At 33.7% G+C, this 20,947-nt stretch overlaps 2 protein-coding genes across 10 annotated transcripts in view; one reads left to right on the top strand and one right to left on the bottom strand.

Moving 5' to 3' along the window:
- The window catches only part of Hipk (Homeodomain interacting protein kinase), a 104,850-nt gene extending 83,926 nt beyond the window's left edge, over nucleotides 1-20,924 (bottom strand). Inside the window, exons 1-3 of one of the 4 annotated variants that reach the window (XM_083044627.1) lie at nucleotides 20,612-20,924; nucleotides 10,056-10,301; nucleotides 9,907-9,950 (exon numbers count right to left, since the gene is read on the bottom strand). The gene's annotated coding sequence lies outside the window, so the exon portion shown is untranslated. The remainder of the gene's footprint in view (nucleotides 1-9,906; nucleotides 9,951-10,055; nucleotides 10,302-20,611) is intronic. The other 3 variants (XM_083044625.1, XM_083044624.1, XM_083044626.1) reach the window with 3 other exon arrangements.
- LOC145939967 (uncharacterized) lies at nucleotides 24-15,847 on the top strand. 6 transcript variants are annotated; one of them, XM_083044650.1, is made up of 4 exons: nucleotides 7,955-8,759; nucleotides 10,991-11,310; nucleotides 14,744-14,891; nucleotides 15,030-15,846. In XM_083044650.1, exons 2-4 carry the CDS (start codon nucleotides 11,291-11,293, stop codon nucleotides 15,264-15,266), a joined length of 405 nt encoding a protein of 134 aa, XP_082900776.1. In that variant the 5' UTR covers nucleotides 7,955-8,759; nucleotides 10,991-11,290; the 3' UTR covers nucleotides 15,267-15,846. The 6 variants fall into 6 exon arrangements, with proteins under 6 accessions (XP_082900777.1, XP_082900780.1, XP_082900779.1 ...); XM_083044651.1 differs by lacking the exons at nucleotides 7,955-8,759; nucleotides 10,991-11,310 and adding an exon at nucleotides 24-162 and having other exon boundaries at nucleotides 15,030-15,847; XM_083044654.1 differs by lacking the exons at nucleotides 7,955-8,759; nucleotides 10,991-11,310 and adding an exon at nucleotides 6,211-6,312 and having other exon boundaries at nucleotides 15,030-15,847.
- Nucleotides 20,925-20,947: the final 23 nt, after the last annotated feature.

Raw genomic sequence — 20,947 nt, 5'->3', positions numbered from 1 at the left:
CGGTGAACTTGCGACGAACAGTTCTTTTATCTCGTATGGAATCGTTCTAATAAATCGATATTAATCGCGAATATTTGCACAATAATATTTCTGACAATCGCGTCACGTTCCGTGGCTTTGCGGCTTTATTTATAACGGCGTTATGTTGACGACAAAGCACAGGTGAGTTAAAATCGTTATAGTAGTGCAGTGAATTTTGAATACGAGGCAGATTTGAGAATAATAATTTTCTTTACATTGTGTGTGTTACAATTAAAAACTATCATTTCTTTTAGACAAAAAATTGTAATATTAATTATAGTACAGTTTTTCGTTCGAAAAATGACTATTTTCTCTGTGTAAAATTTATATTTAAAAAATTAGAAGTGTTTGCCACATGTACAAAATTACTCTGGCTAAACTTTTATTTATTAATTTTTTTTATCTAAATCATACCGCGAAATATTTCATTGTGTGTATGATTCTAGCTTAACTCCATTTAAATACAACTATAATAACGCACGGATTTATTCTCCATATTATTTGCACGCAAAAATATCTAGATTTAAAGGGATCAAGTAAACGTGCCATATGCATGCAAGATGCGATCATAAAAGATAAAGGATGAAATTGCTCGAATGATTTAATAACTGCACAGAGAAGCAAATTGTATTCAATCTTTCGATTGCGTGAATTTGCACATACGTATCTCTTGGTCGGTCACGTAAAATCTAGAACGACATGACATACATTCGACACACATCGTGACATATACATATATACGATTTCTCAAATTACACGGACTAATTGCATAGCATTCTCTACGTGCATGACGAAACTAGACATCGTAGCATCGATTCGCGTGAAACAAAATGTATCGCATAGATTCTACGAGATTTTGCGGTCGCTCTCGCATCCGGTAACTCATAACAGAGGAGGAAGGGCCGAAAAGAACAGAGGAAAAAGAGGATACACGTGACTAGCGTTACATACGGGATTTAACAGTGTAACGTTACGTCGTATGCCATTTCCTGGGCTCCTCGGGTTCGCGGCGCGGGTTTTAAATTTCTCCCGAGAAAAGAGGTAATTGTGTGCCAGAGGGTTTTGAATTCCGGGGTCAGGTTGAATGCGCCCACAGACTCTAATCTTTTATATATGCCCTTCTCTCTTCTCGGTATCGAGAACCGTATACATTTAACGAGCACATCGTCATCGATAGAACAATGCCCGGATTCCATACTTGCGTGTTTCGCAATAATCGCACTGATAAAACTCGTGAGATAAGAAAAGACTTATGTTTCCAACAGGTCAGATAATGTTTTAATTTTTAACAGATGGCGGACTTATTCGAAAACCCGCTTCGATGATGGGAAAATAAAAGTATTTAATCCTATATAAATATCAAGGATAAATATAATATTGTTCTCCTCTTTGTATCTTTGAATTCTTTTGGGAGAATAAGTTTTATCTAATGTAAGTGAAACTTTTTCGCTAACTAGTTATTCAAATCACTTTTTTTATTCTGCTTCTACATTAATTAAATTTTCATTATTTATTATTCTGTATTAATTTCTTACGTTAATACATTCGACATTATTTTTTAAATATACTTGGAATTTATTTCATAAGCATAAGTGTAATATTTAAAAAATAAATAAAATAATATTTTTAAAAATCGATCTGTAAATTATGCAACTTTTACGCGCTAATATTATCATCACATATAGTAACATCGAATATATTAACGTAAGAAATCTAATTAATGCAGAATAATAAATAATGAAAATTTAATTAATGTAGAAGCAGAAGTAATAAAAAAAGTGATTTGTATAACTATAGCGAAAAAGTTTCACTTACTCATATTTAATACACCTTATCCCTTTAAAAGTGTTTCTCTCGTTACAAATTACGGCAATTATTTAGCGAAACGAACTATTACAAAGCTATTGCTGTACTATAATGTAATTCAAAGATACAAGAAGAAGAAGAATAATTCACGTATCATATAATCTTGATCTAGATCGGATATCAAGCATACCCCGTTGGTATAAATGCGAATTCCTTGAATATGTGTAACCAAGCAATTATAAGTAATTAAATGTTATACGCTTTAGTATACTGCGCAGTATATTTTCCGTGAATATTCTCGGTTGGAAACAGGAATGATAATTAGCCTTTTGCCTCTTATATGTACGTAAACACGAATAAAAAACAAGGAACGTGAAGCAAAGAAACAAAAAGTGAGATTTTTTATTTTTTCTTCTTATTGAAAGGGTGGAAAATCGTTTTTCTACTCTACGTTTAAAAATTTATCTCGTTTTTTATATCAAGTACGTCGAGTAATTTTACACATTGCAAATTAAACCATTATTCCCGAAAAAAATCGTCTCATTGACATTCAATATCTTTGTATATACATTGATCTTTCAAATTTCAGACGGTGCGAAAATAAATATTTGACTATCCGAAATAGATGTGCTAAGTATTGCGCTCGTGTGTCTGTAGAATTCATCAGATGCACGCGACGCTTTCGTTGCGACATTCCTTTCCTCTGACATATTCTATCGAACTATAATTACGTAACTAGAATTTTTATCAAACTGTGAATAAAATAAAATTATTTTTCCAAATAACGTTATATGCCCTTATAAAATTATTGCTCTTACACTTTTGCAAAATAAGAATTTATATTATTTTTGGAAATAAGTTTGACAAATATGCCAGAGAGAAACTCGTATTATGTATGAGAAATGAAAGAAAAGTTCGACAACGAAAAAGTGCAGTGTTTTATTCGATGAGGACCACAAAAGAATCGTCGCCCGATGATCTCTTTAGTGCGTGGGACGTACATATACACGCGTCACTGACCTGCCGCAAATGAACGAGCGTTGCGCGAACGCAAAACAAATACTAGATAAATTTCTGCGATCGCGTTCGCGCGACCTACGTTGAATCTATTTTCGTCTAGCGGCAAATGAGACTTTAAGGGGGCGGCGGATTTTTGTGGGTGGTTGTCTCGTTTCCTCGGAAAAAATTGATAGCCTGAGATCCTGAATAAAAATGCGCGAGAGGACATCGACCGAACGAGTTGTATCATAAATTTCGTCTATTCGCTGATATATATAAAACGTGTTCCTCTCCAAACAAAGTCACGGACCGAGAAATCGAATTTCAAGGTAGATATTTTCATAGATCGGAGAACTGCATAATCGATCAATCGAAGAAAAAAAAAAAATAAAAACGCCGACTCACAAGAAGGGAATTTATTCACAAATACGCTTCACGTGATGTAGAAATTACGATGACCGCCGCCCGATAGAATGCAAATTGCAATTGTATTGCGTGCGGTAACGTTAATTATTAAAGGGTTCCCGAGATAATTAACCGGCCGATAACGATCGTGAACATCGGAACGAGAGAGCGCCAAGGAAACCACCTTGGCAAACCTACGATAATTTCTTGCTCGCATTCTTGCACGGGACATAAATACTACGAGGTGAAAGACTCTTTAATAACCCCTTGTTTACGGAACACGACGTTCCGATAATGCTAGACTTCCTATCACGACGCGAAAAACAATTTAATTAGCGTTTAAATCGTTTAAAAAATAATTATGTGGAAAATATAAAATATTAATTATATTTGTCTCAGCTGCAATTTTTTAATCCATATAAAGACTATCTTTTAATATTACAAAGCGTATAATTTGTATTTTTTCTTTTTTTTGTATTTTGCATTTTTACGAAAAAAACAAAGTCCTCATTAACGCCCAGTACTGATTTATTTTTCCCAAACATTCCGTGGTTTCTTTATCTATCCCGTAATCTCCCTTCGCGCACTTATAAATGGCTGTAGCTTGCAGCGGAGACAGATTGACCGCATGTGAGGCCGCTTCGACTTTTCTCTCGTGCGGTTCCTCCGCCCCTATAGAAATGTCTGCCGGATGAAAACATCCGACAGGAAATATTCTCACTGGATCGGAGGGTTGCTTTTTTTTAATACCGATTTAAACCACAGTAGAAAGCACGGAGGGGTGACACCGCAGGCTAACTTTGAATCTGAGCAGTCTCTGACATTAATGGGGAGATTCGTTAAACGCATGCACCCTTCGTAAAGAGGGCCAGATGACTTCTCGAGGACTTTCTTCGGGGCCAGACCCGCCAGACATTTTATACTAGATAGATACACGTATTTTTTTAATAAGAGAAATTTTTACTCGCACATTCGTTTATATTTTCATTGTCTTTCACTTTTTTCCGAGTTTTTCTGCCGAGACTATTACTCGACACATTTTCAAGATACGCAGGAATCACGGATCGTTAAGACAACTTAACGCGTTACTATCCGTAACGATTTTCCAGAGAGGAATCAAAGACTCGCTTCCTATATAAGTATCTGTAATGGCAACCTATCCCTCGCCGCGAGTCTTTTCGAGCAGAGCGTGACCGGGGGTGATTTCTTTTCGCGAAGAATATATTTCAAGGTCCGTGAATTTATGCAGGAAGCGACAGTTGGCGCGAAAGATTTTAGCATATGTCGGATCCGTGGAAGGCACAACACGTGTATCATCGTTCAGAAATGAATGAATATGCATCCCATTCATAAGAATTGTTCGGGGTTCGTTGCCTGTCAAAGCAAGAGGGCACGCCTGACTCCTTCGACGTCAAAATTAAAGCACGTGATTTTAGACAGAAACGAAACATCCGGATGTCGACAAAGTGCTCGCCAAAAAAAAGACCGCAATTAGGAACCACGCAGAAAAATTCAGGTTAAAAACTTTATATTAAATATGACAAATTTTATATTCGTCGAGAGAGATGAATATTAATATCGACGATTACTGCTTCGATAGAATGCGAAACGAATGTGATCGCGTGCTATCGAGCAAATCTGAAACGCATTAGCGATAGGTCAATAAAACGTCTGCATTCGAGTGCTGCAAGCGCATATGCAATTTTTACGACCCGCGATAAGAAACGAAGTCAAGAACGCGCGCAAGGTAAAACACCTTTTGATAACATTATTAACTGCCGTACAATCTTTCCTTAATTAATATTGTGTTAATTGATATTATGTATATTATATTTTCTCCGTGAATCAAAACAGAATCTCTTATAGAGAAAAACGAGATAAAGTTTCACGATACAATCAAATTTTCCTTCAACACAAAATTATTGATACGAAACATGAAGAAATTGTGACAGAACTATGTCATTTGTTTTAATTTAAAAAAAAAATACGTTCTATGATAGAATTAATATTTTATTGTCGAAGAAGACAAAAATACTTCCTTTTAGAAATACGATAATTTAAACCAAAACTAAATTTTAATAAAGAAATATAAAATAAAAATACATTAAAATTTGTTCAAATATTACCTAAATGTATTGATGCATCATATTATAAAAAAATAATGCATAAAAGTCATTTAATCTTCAAAACAAGTTAACAGTTGCTAGGCGGAGGTTTCGGATCATGCAAAATTCCATCGCATTAGATTAACTCTATCTAGAACAGCATCGGAAATCTTTTCTCGCGTTAAGAGATGCAAATGGCTTCTTCGCTACGAGGGGACTGTCCGGCAGAAATTTTTTTCGAGCGCTAAGAACCCGTCCGTTTGTCCGGTAACTCAAGCGGAATAATTACTGGGCTTAGGCACTCCAGTCAAACCCTCTCCGTTCTTTCAGTCGATTTCTTGGCGAGCAGGGATGAGGGAATTTATACTCGGGGGAATCTTCTTTTGCACAGGTGTCGAGGTGCAGAATGAAAGAACCGCGTTACGCGCGGTTGCGCAAGTCGGATTTTTCGAATCTTGCCCATGTTAACGATTCTTCTTCCTAATCAAACTTTTTGTATTCTGATCTTATTTATCAACAAAGCAATTCTCAATAAAAAAAAAAAAAAAGAATTATTTTTACCATCTTTCTAAATTTAATATCTTTGCAAATATTTCACACGTGAGAAGAATAAGAAATTATTTTTTAATACTAATAAAGGCACATTACATCACGTATTATTCATAAAATATGAGACATTTCAACTGTTTCGCAATAATCAATAACGGTAATAAATATTATTATTCCGTACTGCTATCCATCGTCGTGTATATGGCATTTGCACAATAATGGAAAGAATATTCGCAATATTATCACGTAGAACTCAAAGTGTCGCAAGGAAACGAGAAACAATGAATACAGCAGAGACGTGCCAACCTCGATATATCGCATACTCGGCTAAAACGAGCTGTCAAACTCGCATGTGAAGTCAGGTTAAAACAACAGTGGACCGATCGCGTTGATTTAAGCAGATCTTTTCATTCGTAATAGATTAAAGGTATAACATTTTCATCAATCAAGAATAATCTAAATATTACAAAGTCATATAACTGCAAACATTAATGATATTAAATACATTGAAATTTATTTCTAATTGGCTAGACAATTATGCTGTCATCATTATGTGTAACGTAATATCTATTTCTTTTTATCACGTTTCCGTCCTTCTGTCATTCGATATTAAGGTTATATAGTTTTTCACACGTGAACTTGTGTCGAATACATCGAGGGAGATGAACAGAACATCATCGCGAATTATTGCGACAATTAAATTCAAAATTTCCGAAATTGTGAATGATTGATTGTGTGTATCGAGTGCAGCAGAGAGAAGAAGAGAAGAAACTACGAATCAAGAACCAACCATCGGTAATTTCATATAGAGAATACTTTTGCTCGTGACGAAGAGTCATGGATCTTTTCCGGTAAAAATGGAAGAGTCGCGTCGTGTATTTGAAATAATCATGCGTTTTGTTCAATTGTGAAAGAGAGAAACACTCCCGCTGACAAGTAAAAGCGAGTCGTAGATGGGGGACAAGTAACCGGGCGCGAAAAACGTTCCGCCGTTTGACGTTCGAGGTGCGGGCTTATTCGAGAAGAGAAAAAAAAAAAAAAAAAAAAAAAACTTACGTGCGATTTGCTCGTGTTTTCTCAACCGCAGTCACGATACGGAACACCGCCTTCGAAACGGTACGAAACGGCGGTTGCCCCCGGGGCCGTTAAAGAGGTCGTCGCCGGCCGAGCCCAAGGAAACGAGAAAGAATCGAAGAACGTTTCTAAAGTTGCGACTTGGAGCGCAATTGTACGACCGTATCCGCGTGTGAGAAGTGCGTTCCTCACCGTCGCACTTCCCATCATTGTACTACTTACATATCTCGTAAAAATACTTTTAAAAACACAAAAATTAAACGTTATATCGTAAAAATATCGATAATATATATATATATATATATAAATTTTTGCAATATATCAATAATTTTTCAGTGATTCAAAACTATTTCTAAACTATTTATTTAAAACTATTGAGAGAAAGAGAAAACGAGAGAGAGGGAGGGAGGGAGGAAGAAGAGAGATTTATATGTGTACATAAAAATAGTTTTGAATCGCTAAGAGATTATTGATGTATTAATCGCAAAAATTTATATATATATATATATATATATATATACAACCACTAATATATATCATAATTTATATCGCCAATAATATTATTATCAATATCAATTATCTTCATAATATATATATAGCATTGTGTGTGTGTGATAATTGATATTAATAATGATATTAATACTGATAATGATATATTATTGATGATATAAATTTATATATATATATATATAAATTTTTGCAATTAGTATATTAATAATCTTTTAGAGATTCAAAAAGTATTTTTAAGAGAGATTTAAAGTATTTTTAAATTTCTATCTTTTCGAATAAAAAATATCAGCGTTAGGTATGCTATAAATAAAATATTTACAAATAAGCTAAAATACGCAGATGGTATATTAGCTTAATTGGCAACTGCTTATTTTGTTTTGATCAAGTTGTGTGAAAAGGTCAATTGTCACGAGGCAATGCAGCTTTTTCTCACAACACAGTCACGCATCTTATCGCGAATTGCGTTTCAATATGATACAATGAGAGTCAGAACGATCTTCGCGTTGTGTTCAATCGAGATATACATATCGAATTTTACGAACCGATATACGAATAAATGATCGCGTTACTCTTTCGTTGATCATAAATGCAATCCGTCAGACGCTTCTCGGAAAATTGCAACCTTGAGCTTGAGCCGATAACGGCGCAGCGCTATTTAATTAAAGTGTTATCGTTATAGCATCGTGCGACTCATTGCGGATATACATCGTTAATTACGTTCCATTCCGCCCAGATAGATTCTACGAAAGGAGACATTAGTACGGAACGGAAATGCACGGTGTGATAAGTCCCATCGCGCCTCTCGGAGATGGTCCAGCGCGAGTTTCCTGCTAATTCCCATCCTTCCCTTTGTCTCGCGAGAGCAACAAAGTTCGCGGAACGTTCGCGAATATTTTCACGGAAGAATCCATCCATCCATCCATCCATCCATATTTGTCGGCCGATACAAATTCCGCCTTGCGGGATGAACGACCGCGCGAATAAAACGTGCGGTTAACGAATTGTCGTTTAACGCGCATGCGTGCTGTTTGCACTGTCGTGCTTCTCGTGGCTATCCGTAAGCGAGGTCTAACGCGAATCTAGGCTAGTGCTGCAACCGAGATGCAGCAGTGCACTCTTACCTTGGATTAGTCGCATCCCGAGTTTCGCGAACGCAATAACGCGCTCTCCGACGTTCGACAAGTTAACGAACGTCTTTACTCATTATACCACATCGTGCTCATATAAATATAGATATTGTTGCAGAAAAAACGATATTACATCATAGAATATTTTGGGATTAGCAATTGAGTGAGTTACAAGTGATTTGCCGAAAAATGTGAAAAATAAGCTGTAAATTACTGCCTTCTATACAAAAATCTTTTTTGACAGGTCATTCGACTAATATTTTCACATTAAAAAGATGCCAAATCTTTTAATAAAAAGATATGTACACAAAGAGAATATTCTCTTAGAATTTACCCTGAAAATCATGGTAATCGTGGGACAATATAGTATAAAAAGAATTTTATAAGAATTTCTCTAATATCTTTCACAATAAAAATAATAATATCTATTACAATAAAATATAAAATATGTTTGATTAATTTTGCTATGCAGTTTAAAATTAATCAAACATGTTTTATATTTTATTGTGATAGATATTATTATTTTTATTGTGATAAATATTAATCAGAGAAATTCTTATACAATTCTTTCCATATCGTATTATCCCACGATTACCATGATTTTCAGGGTAAATTCTAAGAAAAAATTCAGTGTAAAGTCGATATTCGTATATCAAAGTTTATTGTTATCGCTTTTCTTCGATGCTGATTGACTATCAAGATTCGCGTTGTGCGTTATATTCATAGCATCAAGAGGCAGTCATTGCGAAGATTAACAGAAGAAACTCAAAAGATTTTGAGTTTGTTCAAAATAAAATTAAATAAAATAATAATATTAGTTTTAAATAATGTTATAATATACCTTATCCGCGATTAATATTTTTTGACAGAAATCAGCTGATAACTATTAAAAATATTAATCAAGTTTAAAATATTATAACATATTATTTAAAACATATTATTTTATTTAATTTTATTTTGAACAAACTGTTAAACTATTAATCCTTGCGATGACAACCTCTCAATGCTACGAATATAACGCACAACGCGAATCAGTCAGATCGAAACAGTCAATCAGCATCGCGAAAATGATGCACAATACTTGCGAGAATCGACTTACAATTACATGACTTTTTTAAAAAAGGATGTTATAATATTTAAATTCAATTAATATTTTTGACAATTATCAGCTGATTTTTGTCAAAAAATATTAATCGCGGATAAGATATTATAACATATTATTTGAAACAATTATTTTAATATTTGCAACATATTATATACCCCATTACAGCGATAGAAAAATGTTAAAAAATAAACAATTTTTGACTCACCGATACGTAGAATAGCGGAGTTGTAGTACACAGCACACATTGATCTGAAAACAAAATATTCAAATTATGTATATACAATATACATATGTGTGTGTGTCGAATATCTCATAAATAATGCAGTTTAGAAGAAATGTTTTCATATCGCATACCTCACAGTTGCCCCATTGTTGCCCGATGCCTCCCCGGGCCTCCTCCTCCTCTCTTGGTCGACCGTCATTGCTCCCTCGTAGCACTCACGATACTCGCGAAAATATGAACAATTACGACTGTCCGACACTTTATATTTTAACGATACTCCCGACACGTGAAATTTTACACGGCACTCCCGACGCGCGACACTTTACACGGCACTCCCGACACGACGCGGTGAATCGCACTGTGTATCGCAATGCTACCTGTAACAAATAAAATACATATATATATTAGAATAATCTTATTATTTCGCATTGTAACATACATAATATAAATATAAATATGTAAGCTAGAATATTTAATTATCAAATTTCCGCTTTATTAATATTTTTTGACACAAATCAGCTGATTGAAGCGTTAATTTGCTAATTAATTTTTAAAATAATAATATGTTATAAAAATTAAAATAATAATATGTTTTAAATAATATGTTATAATACTTTAAACTCGATTAATATTTTTGACAGTTATCAGCTGATTTCTGTCAAAAAATATTAATCGAGAATAAGATATATTATAACATTATTTACAACATATTACTATTTTAATTTTTTAACATATTATTATTTTAAAATTTAATTAGCAAATTAACGCTTTAATCAGCTAATTTCTGTGAAAAAATATTAATCGAGTTTAAACAACAAAAAAAAAACAAAAAAACAAAAAATTTAATCTTTTTAAAATAAATCGACAAAAAGAGTTCGTATTAATTTAAATTTATTTTGAAATAATATTCAAAACAATCTTATTCTTATTAATTACGTCATTATTCAATTATCTTAAAAAAATCTGTCATTCGAGCATGAGTTTTCCAATTAAGTCCGATAAGTCGGTATTGTATTTTATCATTGAGACCTCGTGCGCGAATGCGCACTGACAATTTTCATTGCAGAATATGCGCGCGCATCAAACTACCCCATTGAATTCTACACCCCCGACGAAAACGTGTTTATCGATCGGATGTAACTGTGCACGAACTGGCGACCGGCGACGAAGTCGACGTTAAACGGAAAGACGAGACGCACGTGCTAAGACGAGATAAATAAGCGCGTTCAATTATCAAGTGCAACAAAAGTGATCTCGATTGAGTTTGCTCGTCTGTGTAATTAATACCAGATAAAGTCCATACCGCTTATCATCGTTCGTACACACACACATATACGTATACGTACATACATTCGCGAGAGACCGGATGAAAAACACCCCGAAGAAGTGAGTAGATAAATGTTTAAACAAATTGAATTTATTTCAACGGATGTGACATAATTTTTTTCGTCTTTTAATTACTTCTGCAATCCATACACGGAGAAAATTTTACAATAAAAAATACAATTTTCTTTTACATTTATTATAAAGCTGGAATATACCGACATTAAGATATTTATTATTATAAAAATTGTAAATTATGCATGTTTGTTTTGCATCAAAATATTTAGACAATTAAAATACTCCTTTGTAAAATATAATACGTATATAATATTATTGAATAAAAATATCGTAATTTCTCTTATGTATTCCATAATTATAAAAATTTTCATTGTAATATTTTCTCCGTGTACTCTTCTCTCTCTCTTTCAATAAATATATTTGTTGTTGAAGTTTTGGTGTAGCTTTAGCACAAGATCGATAAAATTAGCATAACGCGTGAAAATGTGAAAAATAAAACTTGCAAAAATTATGATAAAATTATACTACACATATTAACCGCAGTGTTTTTCGTATGCACATTTTACTTACATTATACGCATTTCTTTTCAACTACAAAATCCTCGATTTAAAGTAGATTATTATTGTATGCAATTTAATAAAATGTAATATTTGTTTCTCGTGTGATAATGGAGAATATGATGAAAGAAAGAAATTAAATGTGCAATCCAATATATTTATTCAGTGTATTTGGGAATAGTTGAATGAGTAAGTAGGTCAGAGAAAAGGCATGCACCTCCGTGTAAACCCGTACTACCTGTTTAATAGACTATAGACATATAAGCGGAATGTGCGAGGAAACAATGCGAAGGACTATCGATCTATACAACTATTTAAATATGACACTTTTGTATGAACTCTAATTATAGGAACTATAATTATAGGAACTCTATAATAATAAAGAAATGAAAAGCTAGCAATGCGAGGAAAATAAATAATTTCATGCTTCGTTGAAGCTGCAAAAGATATCATTTCAAACGAGTACTTCCAGTTAGGTCCGCTGGGCAGACATATGTACAGTACTCTAAATAAATCGCTGTTGTCAACTTTAGACGACCAAATAAACGGTGCGCGGCAATTTATGCCAGCAATAAATCCGCGATAATTGGATGATCGTTAAAGGTATATGGCAGTCGCAGAAACAAAATACCGTTCTCGGACAATTGCAATTTTCGAGTTAATACGACGCCACAATATATTATGTCGAGAATCGGATGATCGCGAACCCGGCATGACGCCATTCGAGTGATTCCAACAATGTGTACTCGTTTTTATGTCTCTTTCTCTTTCTCTTTTGCAAGTCATCTTGCACCTTGATTCGTGGACCGCGCAGCATCCATTTATCTTCTGGATCCGTGTAAGTGTGGCCGAAATGTCGGGAGAGGAAAGCACGTATTACATTCGAGTACATTAACCCGCTCGGTGTGTGCAGGGAGATGCATCGTATTGCGTTTTTTTTTTTCTTTTACTCTGATATCGTCTACGTATAATCGGCGGAATTAATGCACTTGACTGTATCATCTGCGCCAAAATGCACCATAGTAATTACGCGAACAACGCGGAATCCGCTTGTTAATGCCCTCGGCGAAAACCGGGCCCGATCAAACCAGTTTATGTTAAACAACGCGCGTAAAAAGCGAGATTCGATTCGCGATCATTAAAGGGCGAAATATAAAAGAGAAAAAAATCTTATCTTCAATTCTGATGTAATTTTGAGAATCTGTATTTGATTCTTATTGGCTTCGGGAGGTGCTTCTGCGATGTTCATTAAGGGAAAGAGAGAGAGAACGCGTGCCGATTAAAGTAGAGTTAATTACCAAAATTATCTTTTATGCGATGCAAAGGTAATTAAGGATACACAAGTGCATTTTTTGATGCATTATGAATGTTTGTGCAATGTAGTCCATGGATTTACAATTATATATATATATAATTCACGAATTAGAAAAACTTATTTTTAAAATTGGTCTACTATATATATAAAAATTGAAAACTATTCATTACAAAACTTTCTATAAGTTTGTGACGCATAATTTTCATTTTTTTTTCTAAATTTGAATTTAAAATAATTTAATAATAAAATCTTCATATTATAAAATATTATAATACTCGTACATATATTGCATATATTTAAAAATCTTTATCATGCAAAATATCTAATTGTAAGTATCACACAATGATATCAAAAGACTTCCAAGAGTACATACGAAAGTAACAGACAGCTTTCGGTATGTGCCCGCAATTGTGTATGCCGGAAGTATAATGCATTCCAATACATCCGTCCAACGGCATATTGCCCGACAATGCTGATAGTTTCTATCTCTTTCTTTCTCTCTCTCTCTCTCTTTTCTCCTTCTTTTACCGTTTGCATATATAGATAGAGTCTTGCCTCACGTAAAGGCTCAACGCATGCTATCTTATTTACAAAACGTGTAGTTCATAACCATAACTCGTCGTGTGTTGATTTGATGATTAATATCAAGTAGTTATTATTATGCAAAAAATTTTCCTGGTAGTTAGTCAGCTTTACACAGAAGAATATTAATAAGCTTCTCGTTGTATGTGGCATGTAGAATAACTCTTGAAATTATTAACAAACGAAATAAAAATACAGTGCAATTACAACTCACAACTGAAATTATGATAAAACTCTTTTTTGATATTTTGAAGTTTGCTGTGAAACAAACACGATCATATTATAATTGTGTTTCTAAACATATCCTTGTAGATATTTAAAAGTTTATCAACAAGTTTATTTGTTCCATCCAACGGAAAACCTACTGGTTAAAAACCTTTAACCAGTAGTTTCGTATTCAATTAATCTAATCGTTTTGCTAGAAAATAGGTAAGCTCTGATTGATAAATTTTTCTAAAAAATTTCTTTGACAATTTCAAGTAATTGATACAAAATTGTATATAAAAAATATTATATTTACATATTTATAATTAATTTTCTTGTATTAATTATAAACAAATATTTAAAAAATATATAAATAAATATAATGTATTATAGAATAAAGTATTTCTTTTAATATTTTATACTATATATAGAAACAATAAATTTTTTCAAAATTAATAATGCATTGCATAAAAATAAATAAATAACTAAATAAATAGTAACACCAATTACTCATTCCAATTGTACGTTTAGTGCACTGCAAAAATATATAAAAATATAAACAAAATTAATTTATGTATCAATTTTTCAACTCTGTTTATGCGATTAATCTGTCTTTACATTTGGTAGAGAAATCAAGGCTCATGAAATCTATCTATATATCTATACAAGATAAATTTCTTTTTTTACGTAAATATAATCAAAATTATAAGATTGATAAAAAAACATTGAGAAAGAGAAAGTTTTTTACAATGTTTAAATAAATATAAGAATAAATTTTTAAAAATTTTTTTACATTAAAAAATTTATTTTTCTTACAAGACCCCGGCTGATAATGGATGAATATGTCAGAAAATCGATAGAAAGTACGCGTAGAAAACTTTTTGCAGACGAAAAGGACAGCGAGAATGGCGAGGAAGAGAACTTTAGCAATCAAATTAGAGAGGAAAACCAACGAAGAGCAGAAGAAGTAAGAAACAAAATGATTTTTCTCCAAGAAGTTAAATCCAAGCAATCGTTGATTAAAATTATTTCTCATCTATTGAATACATAAATCTCGATGAAGTAATTCTACGCAAATAAAAGTGATTTGTGTGTTGATGCGCAGGACAAGAAGAAATGGAACTTTGATTTTAAGCGTGGAGTGCCATTATCTGGCCGTTACGAATGGATGAAACTGGATGAACACGGAAACGAAATTTCTGATTCCACAAATTTAGTTAACGAAGAAGAGAATCGGAACGAGCAGGAAGAACAGACAGAAAAAATAGAAAAAAATGCAAGAAGAAATGACGAACCGATGGACGAAATTGCGGCAAAAAAAGCTAAGCTAGAAAAATCGTAATATTATTCGATCTAATAGATAGTAGTAAAGATTTTTAATAGCAGCGATGAGAGAAAATGTTCTTCGTACAAGAAACTATATAAATGTTAAATTTCAAAATTTGTGATTCATCTTCAATGGAATGATAAAAATTATTTGTAAATTTCTACTCGAAAATTTTGAGTGAAATTAGATAGATTTTTATACGAATAGCGCAAGAATGCGGCGAATATAAAATAATCGTAAACAAATGTGATAAGATTACATTCTCGAACTGCGACTGTTTATTAATTAAACTGAAAATTATTGATCAGTTTATAAATTCTAGTCAGAGAAGGTATAATGAGCCAAAACTTGTCTTAAAGAAACCAAAGCAAAATTTATACTTTTAATTAATAAATTTTATTAATATCTGAAAAGAAGCGATTAGATCATGATTTGTTTTGAATTAAACTCAGTTATACTAATTTTAAAGCATCGCCATGTAACTTTATTTAATTTAATATTTATATAGAGACGAACGTGCAACGTGCAATACACGTGATTATACTCAATTGATATTTATAATTTGGGATAAATAATTCGCACAGTTTACATATATATATAGATTAATGTAAAAAAAAATATATTTCTATATTTATAAAAAAAAAAAACCTGTGTATTTTAATATATTCCTTTTGCCTTCTTTCCCATTTTTATAAACATGCCTAATTTTCGTCTTTTCATAAAAAGCAAAGAATTGCATACTTGAAGTTTACGACACTCGTGTTTACTGCAGCTCATTATACGTAAATTATGTGCACGACCTATTATATATTACGTCAAAACATCTGTCTACAATGGATGAGCATTCTGTAGCGTTTATCGCTAGGCGATTATTTTAATCTTTATAATCGCAGAACTGATGATTCAGCATGGTAATTTTTAATAATATAAAGTTAATAATGTACAACTTTAATAGTAACTTTTTTAATAAATTAATTAAAAAATTTTTAATAAAAAATAAAAAGTTTATTTGACATTATCAGAATGCAACTCGGAAAAATCGCATTATCACAAACACATTACAGATTAAACGCTACAGAATCTTACAACCGCGAAATATCGTCTTTCATTGATCATCTTCGTAAAACACTCTCGCTCGAAGGAGACTGATATCGCAAGTATCACGATTTCGTCGAATTATATCCGGAGTATTCGTTATGAAAAGGCGCGAGAGAGCGCGTTGCACCTGGCATCGCTTCTTTAAGAATTGCTTTTTTTCGCGCTGCTGCCATGGAAGCTGGACACGGCGCGGTACCAGCCAGAAATTGCACTTCCGTTCTGCGAATTCCCACGGAAGTGGGCACAATCGCAACGACGACAAAGGATATTGCTGTACGACGAATACCACACACATTGTTCTGACCAAGCATTGAGAATCCTTCCGATAAAGAACCTTCCGCGAATGCGAACGGATAATAATGTCAGACTCTCAAAACAAGAAGTCTTCGTTCTTCGAAAGCTACGAAAGTGTGCATGTGTGTGCATTATATCAGGTGTATTTTTATATTAAATACGAAACTACAGGTTTTTATTAAAATAATCTCAAATCGAGATTGATTTAATTACTTGCATCAAGTGAAAAAATGTGTGCCCCATTTACGACTAATCAATTCCGATATAAAATTACTAATTAATTATTTCAAGTTGATTATATTTTTCTCGACTGATGCATTATTATTCGCGTCTGGCTCTCTCTAGCCCATTGAAATTTAAATATGAAACGTTTCTACAAATACAAATTAAAGCAAATCGAGATTCAATCGATCATCTTCGACACTTTATAATAGTTTTAATATTTTGATTTATAGCGTTTGTGCAGAAACTGATTTATCCCTATTTGACATGAGATTTTCATTGCACGAGATACCGATACGTGTCTCTCGGAGAGAAGTAGACCTCTTCTGCGAAACAGTGCACCCGTTCTCAACCTCGATCTCGATCCACCACCACCTTGAGCTTGATAAAAGTGATTTATCGCGACTGTGCACAGCTTTGTCCCTATTACGCTCTAGCACGCGATGAGATAACACACGGCGGTCTCAGGGTAAGCTCGGCTTTGATAGCAAAATGATGAAACAGGTGACTCTTTCGCCGGCAAACACGCGACGCAGATGCAGCCGTGTGTCTTCCGGTCGCGCGCCTCGCGAATAAATATCAACTTCCTTCGAAAATAATCTGACCGTCTTGAAAATACACGCGCACGTGTTTTTTAATCGTCAGTAATTATTTGGGCAACGATGCGTGCAATTTTATGCATTCGCAATAATATATATAATATATATATGCACCAATCTCTTAGAATTTACTCTGAAAATTATGGTAATCGTGGGACAATATGGTATGAAAAGAATTTTATGAGAATTTCTTTGATTAATATTTATCACAACAAAAATAATATCTATCACAATAAAATATAAAATTCTTTTCATGCTATATTGTCCCACGATTACAATGATTTTCAGGGTAAATTCTAAGAGAAAATTTTGTCTGTGTAGTTGCAGCAGTAAAATTTTAAATATTTCATCAAAGATTGTATTGAGAGAAAAGAGTAAAATATAAACAACAGAAATATAATAAGACAATCAGCTGATTATGATTGCAGTGCATTTTGGCATCGTGTTTAAATTTTGATATATAAGTCTCTTCAATTATTTGATACAAAGTAGATGAACCTGTCGACGATATTTTGTAACAAATATCACAGAAAGGAAGTAGAGCCTTCGCTTTATATTGTGGGTTACAAAGCTCAACCAGATGCAACCAGACACCTCGCTGAAATGCACTCCTGCGGTGGACAATGAAAAAGAGACCGCTGGGTTCCTCTTTCTCTTTCTCTCCCCCTTTCTCTCTGCCAAAAGCAGAAAGAATTGTTTTACGTGAACTCGTTCGCTCTCGTCTCCCCTCATTGAAATGCATCCGGTTCCCACCCCTCACCACTTCCTGGATGCTGCGTGGGATTTTCGTTTCTCAGAGCGTAACGCGCTGCATCGACACCGGCTTTTCTCTTATAATGTCTCTCATTCGGAATCGTAATTAAAGACAATTTAAAAAATATCGTGCAAACTAAATAAAAATAATTTTTAACCTGTATATAAAATGCAAACTATATATTTTATATAAATTTTTGCAAGAATATGTATAATGATTTAATTGATAATTTGCGATTTAATTATACGTCTGAACTGAGATTCGCGTGGAAAAGGATGGCAGTCTGATTATTTGAAATACCCGCGCTATGTTATGGCGGCGTGCAAATCGAACCGACACACACCAACGCGATTAAAAGAGAGAAAGAGAAAGAGAGAGAATGCCGCGTGGCAAACGCTCTCTCCAATTGGTCTCTGGGATCGTTTATCTACGCTTTGCTCGCCGCGAGTTGCCGCCGACGACAATGTTGTTATTTCCCGCGTAGGTCGTCCCCTCGCGTGCCGCGTGCGGAGACGAGCACAACGGAGTAAATTGACAATTATCAATGAGAAAAGGTCTCGATTCGTCCCGTTGATTTTGTGTCATCGTACTCGGCCGCGCGGCTCTCGTGCGTAAAATTGAACGAAGAGTCGCGCGTCGCGTCGCGAAAAATCTTGGAAATATTCGCGCAACGTTTTATGAATGAAAACTTTCGGATTTCTTCGTCTAGATTTTTCCCTATACTTAAAACTACTCTAAAGAGTCATTCAATATCCTCATCTGCGCGAATATTAGACTTTTAATCGATGTAAAAATACACAGAGAATTTTCTCTTATAATTTATCCTGAAAATCATGATAATTATGGGGCAATATGGTATAGAAAGAATTTTATGAGAATTTCTCTGATTAATATTTATCAATAAAAATAATAACATCATAATAAAATATAAAATACGTTTGATTAATTTTACTAGGCAGTTTAGTAAAATTAATCAAACATATTTTATATTTTATTGTGATGTTATTTTTATTGTGATAAATATTAATCAGAGAAATTCTCATACAATTTTTTCCATACCATATTGTCCCAGGATTATCATGATTTTCAGGGTAAATTCTAAGAGAAAATTCTCTCAGTGTAGTTTCAAACTTATTAAATTGAAAATGTAAATTATTAAATCGCGTGACCGCGATTAATTTTTCATAGCGAATATATTAATAAAAATCAGCAATATTGTAGAATGTATTTTAAAAATTGCGTGTCTAACTTTTTTTGCGAAGCTTGGAGCGGAAAGTTTTCTCGCATGTTTTCCGTTGCCTCGAGATATAAAAAAATATTAACAAAATATATTAAATATACTAATACATAGAGAGAATTTTCTCTTAGAATTTATCCTGAAAATCATGGTAATCGTGGGACAATATAGTATGGAAAGAATTTTATGAGAATTTCTTTGATTAATATTTATCGCAATAAAAATAATAATATCTATCACAATAAAATATAAAATGTTTGATTAATTTTACCATGCAGTTTAGTAAAATTTATCAAACACGTTTTATATTTTAATGTGTATAGATATTATTATTTTTATTGTGATAAATATTAATCAGAAAAATTCTAATAAAATTCTTTCCATACCATATTGTTCTCTACGATTACCATGATTTTTAGGGTAAATTCTAAGAGAAAATTCTCTCCGTATATATATAAAATATATTAAATATAAAAATATATTAAATATATTTTTTTAAAAATTAAGGTAACGTGTCTCTCTTTTTGGACCAATTCTCAATATAATTTTCGATTTACGCGAAAGTCTCTCTCTCTTTCTATCGCGTTGTAAAAAATATCAGCGATAATCCGAGCGGTATGTAAATAAGTTCACGGTGCATAACGCGTCACATTTCACATGCAAACATGAAAATCCACCGAATATACGCGCGCGATAAGATTGCGCACGTTGTTTTGGAAAGACTGGACCTATTTATTTCTCGCGCGTCTCCCGCTGCGGCTTCCCCTTCCTCCCCCGCCGACGCCATTAACCGGGAGACGCGCCGTTCTCTTTTCGCGGTTGCCATCCGTGAGCATGAACGCGTGAAGGACAATTAAAGCGACGAATTAAGGCCACGATTAAATTAATTTGACAATGTATGCTTTCGATCCGGATCCCGCTTGATCCCGATCTCGTTAATCACGTCGTATATGTACAGTAACGAGCGTCGAAAAAGAAACGTGTGAAAAAGAGAGAGAAAATATGATAAAAATTCTATCTCATAAGAATGGAATAATCAAGAAATTAATCAGATTATTACCATGACGCGGAAATAATTCCGCTAGAGTAGTTTCCATAGAGAAAAATTGTCGCGCGCAGCAGGTAGAAATATTTATTTGTATCGGTGTTCTCCTACCGTAAGATAATCCTTAGGAATCCGAGCCGACGAGATAGAGAGAGACGGACACTTCAAATGTCGTCCCTCGAGTCCGAAACCTGGAATATTGGAGCACGTCCAGGGAGGTTGCGATTGGCATTCTCGATCTCTCTCGCCTTTCTTTCTCTCTTCCCTCTTGCCCCTTCTTCCTCACAACGTAGGGATACCGATAACTGTACAATCTTTCCGCACGCACACACACGCACAGGAACACGAACACGACTCCGCCGATGCCGAACGTAAGCCGGAACGTCACGTCGAGGAGACTATACAGCTCGGATACGCGAACGGCGGTTATTTCGTTTCTCCAGTCGT

This window comes from Prenolepis imparis, unplaced genomic scaffold, assembly GCF_030444845.1.
Source record: "Prenolepis imparis isolate NDT839.2.m4 unplaced genomic scaffold, iyPreImpa1.0 SCAF_8, whole genome shotgun sequence".
NCBI lineage: Eukaryota > Metazoa > Arthropoda > Insecta > Hymenoptera > Formicidae > Prenolepis > Prenolepis imparis.
The sequence above is the reverse complement of the archived record's forward strand: the minus strand, read 5'-3'. Positions and strand labels throughout refer to the sequence as shown.

Coding starts and splice junctions, on each gene's coding strand:
- LOC145939967 (XM_083044651.1), top strand. CDS start 143: ATGTTGACGACAAAGCACAG. Junction 163..14,743: donor ATGTTGACGACAAAGCACAG/GTGAGTTAAAAT, acceptor TTTTCTTACAAG/ACCCCGGCTGATAATGGATG. Junction 14,892..15,029: donor ACCAACGAAGAGCAGAAGAA/GTAAGAAACAAA, acceptor GTTGATGCGCAG/GACAAGAAGAAATGGAACTT.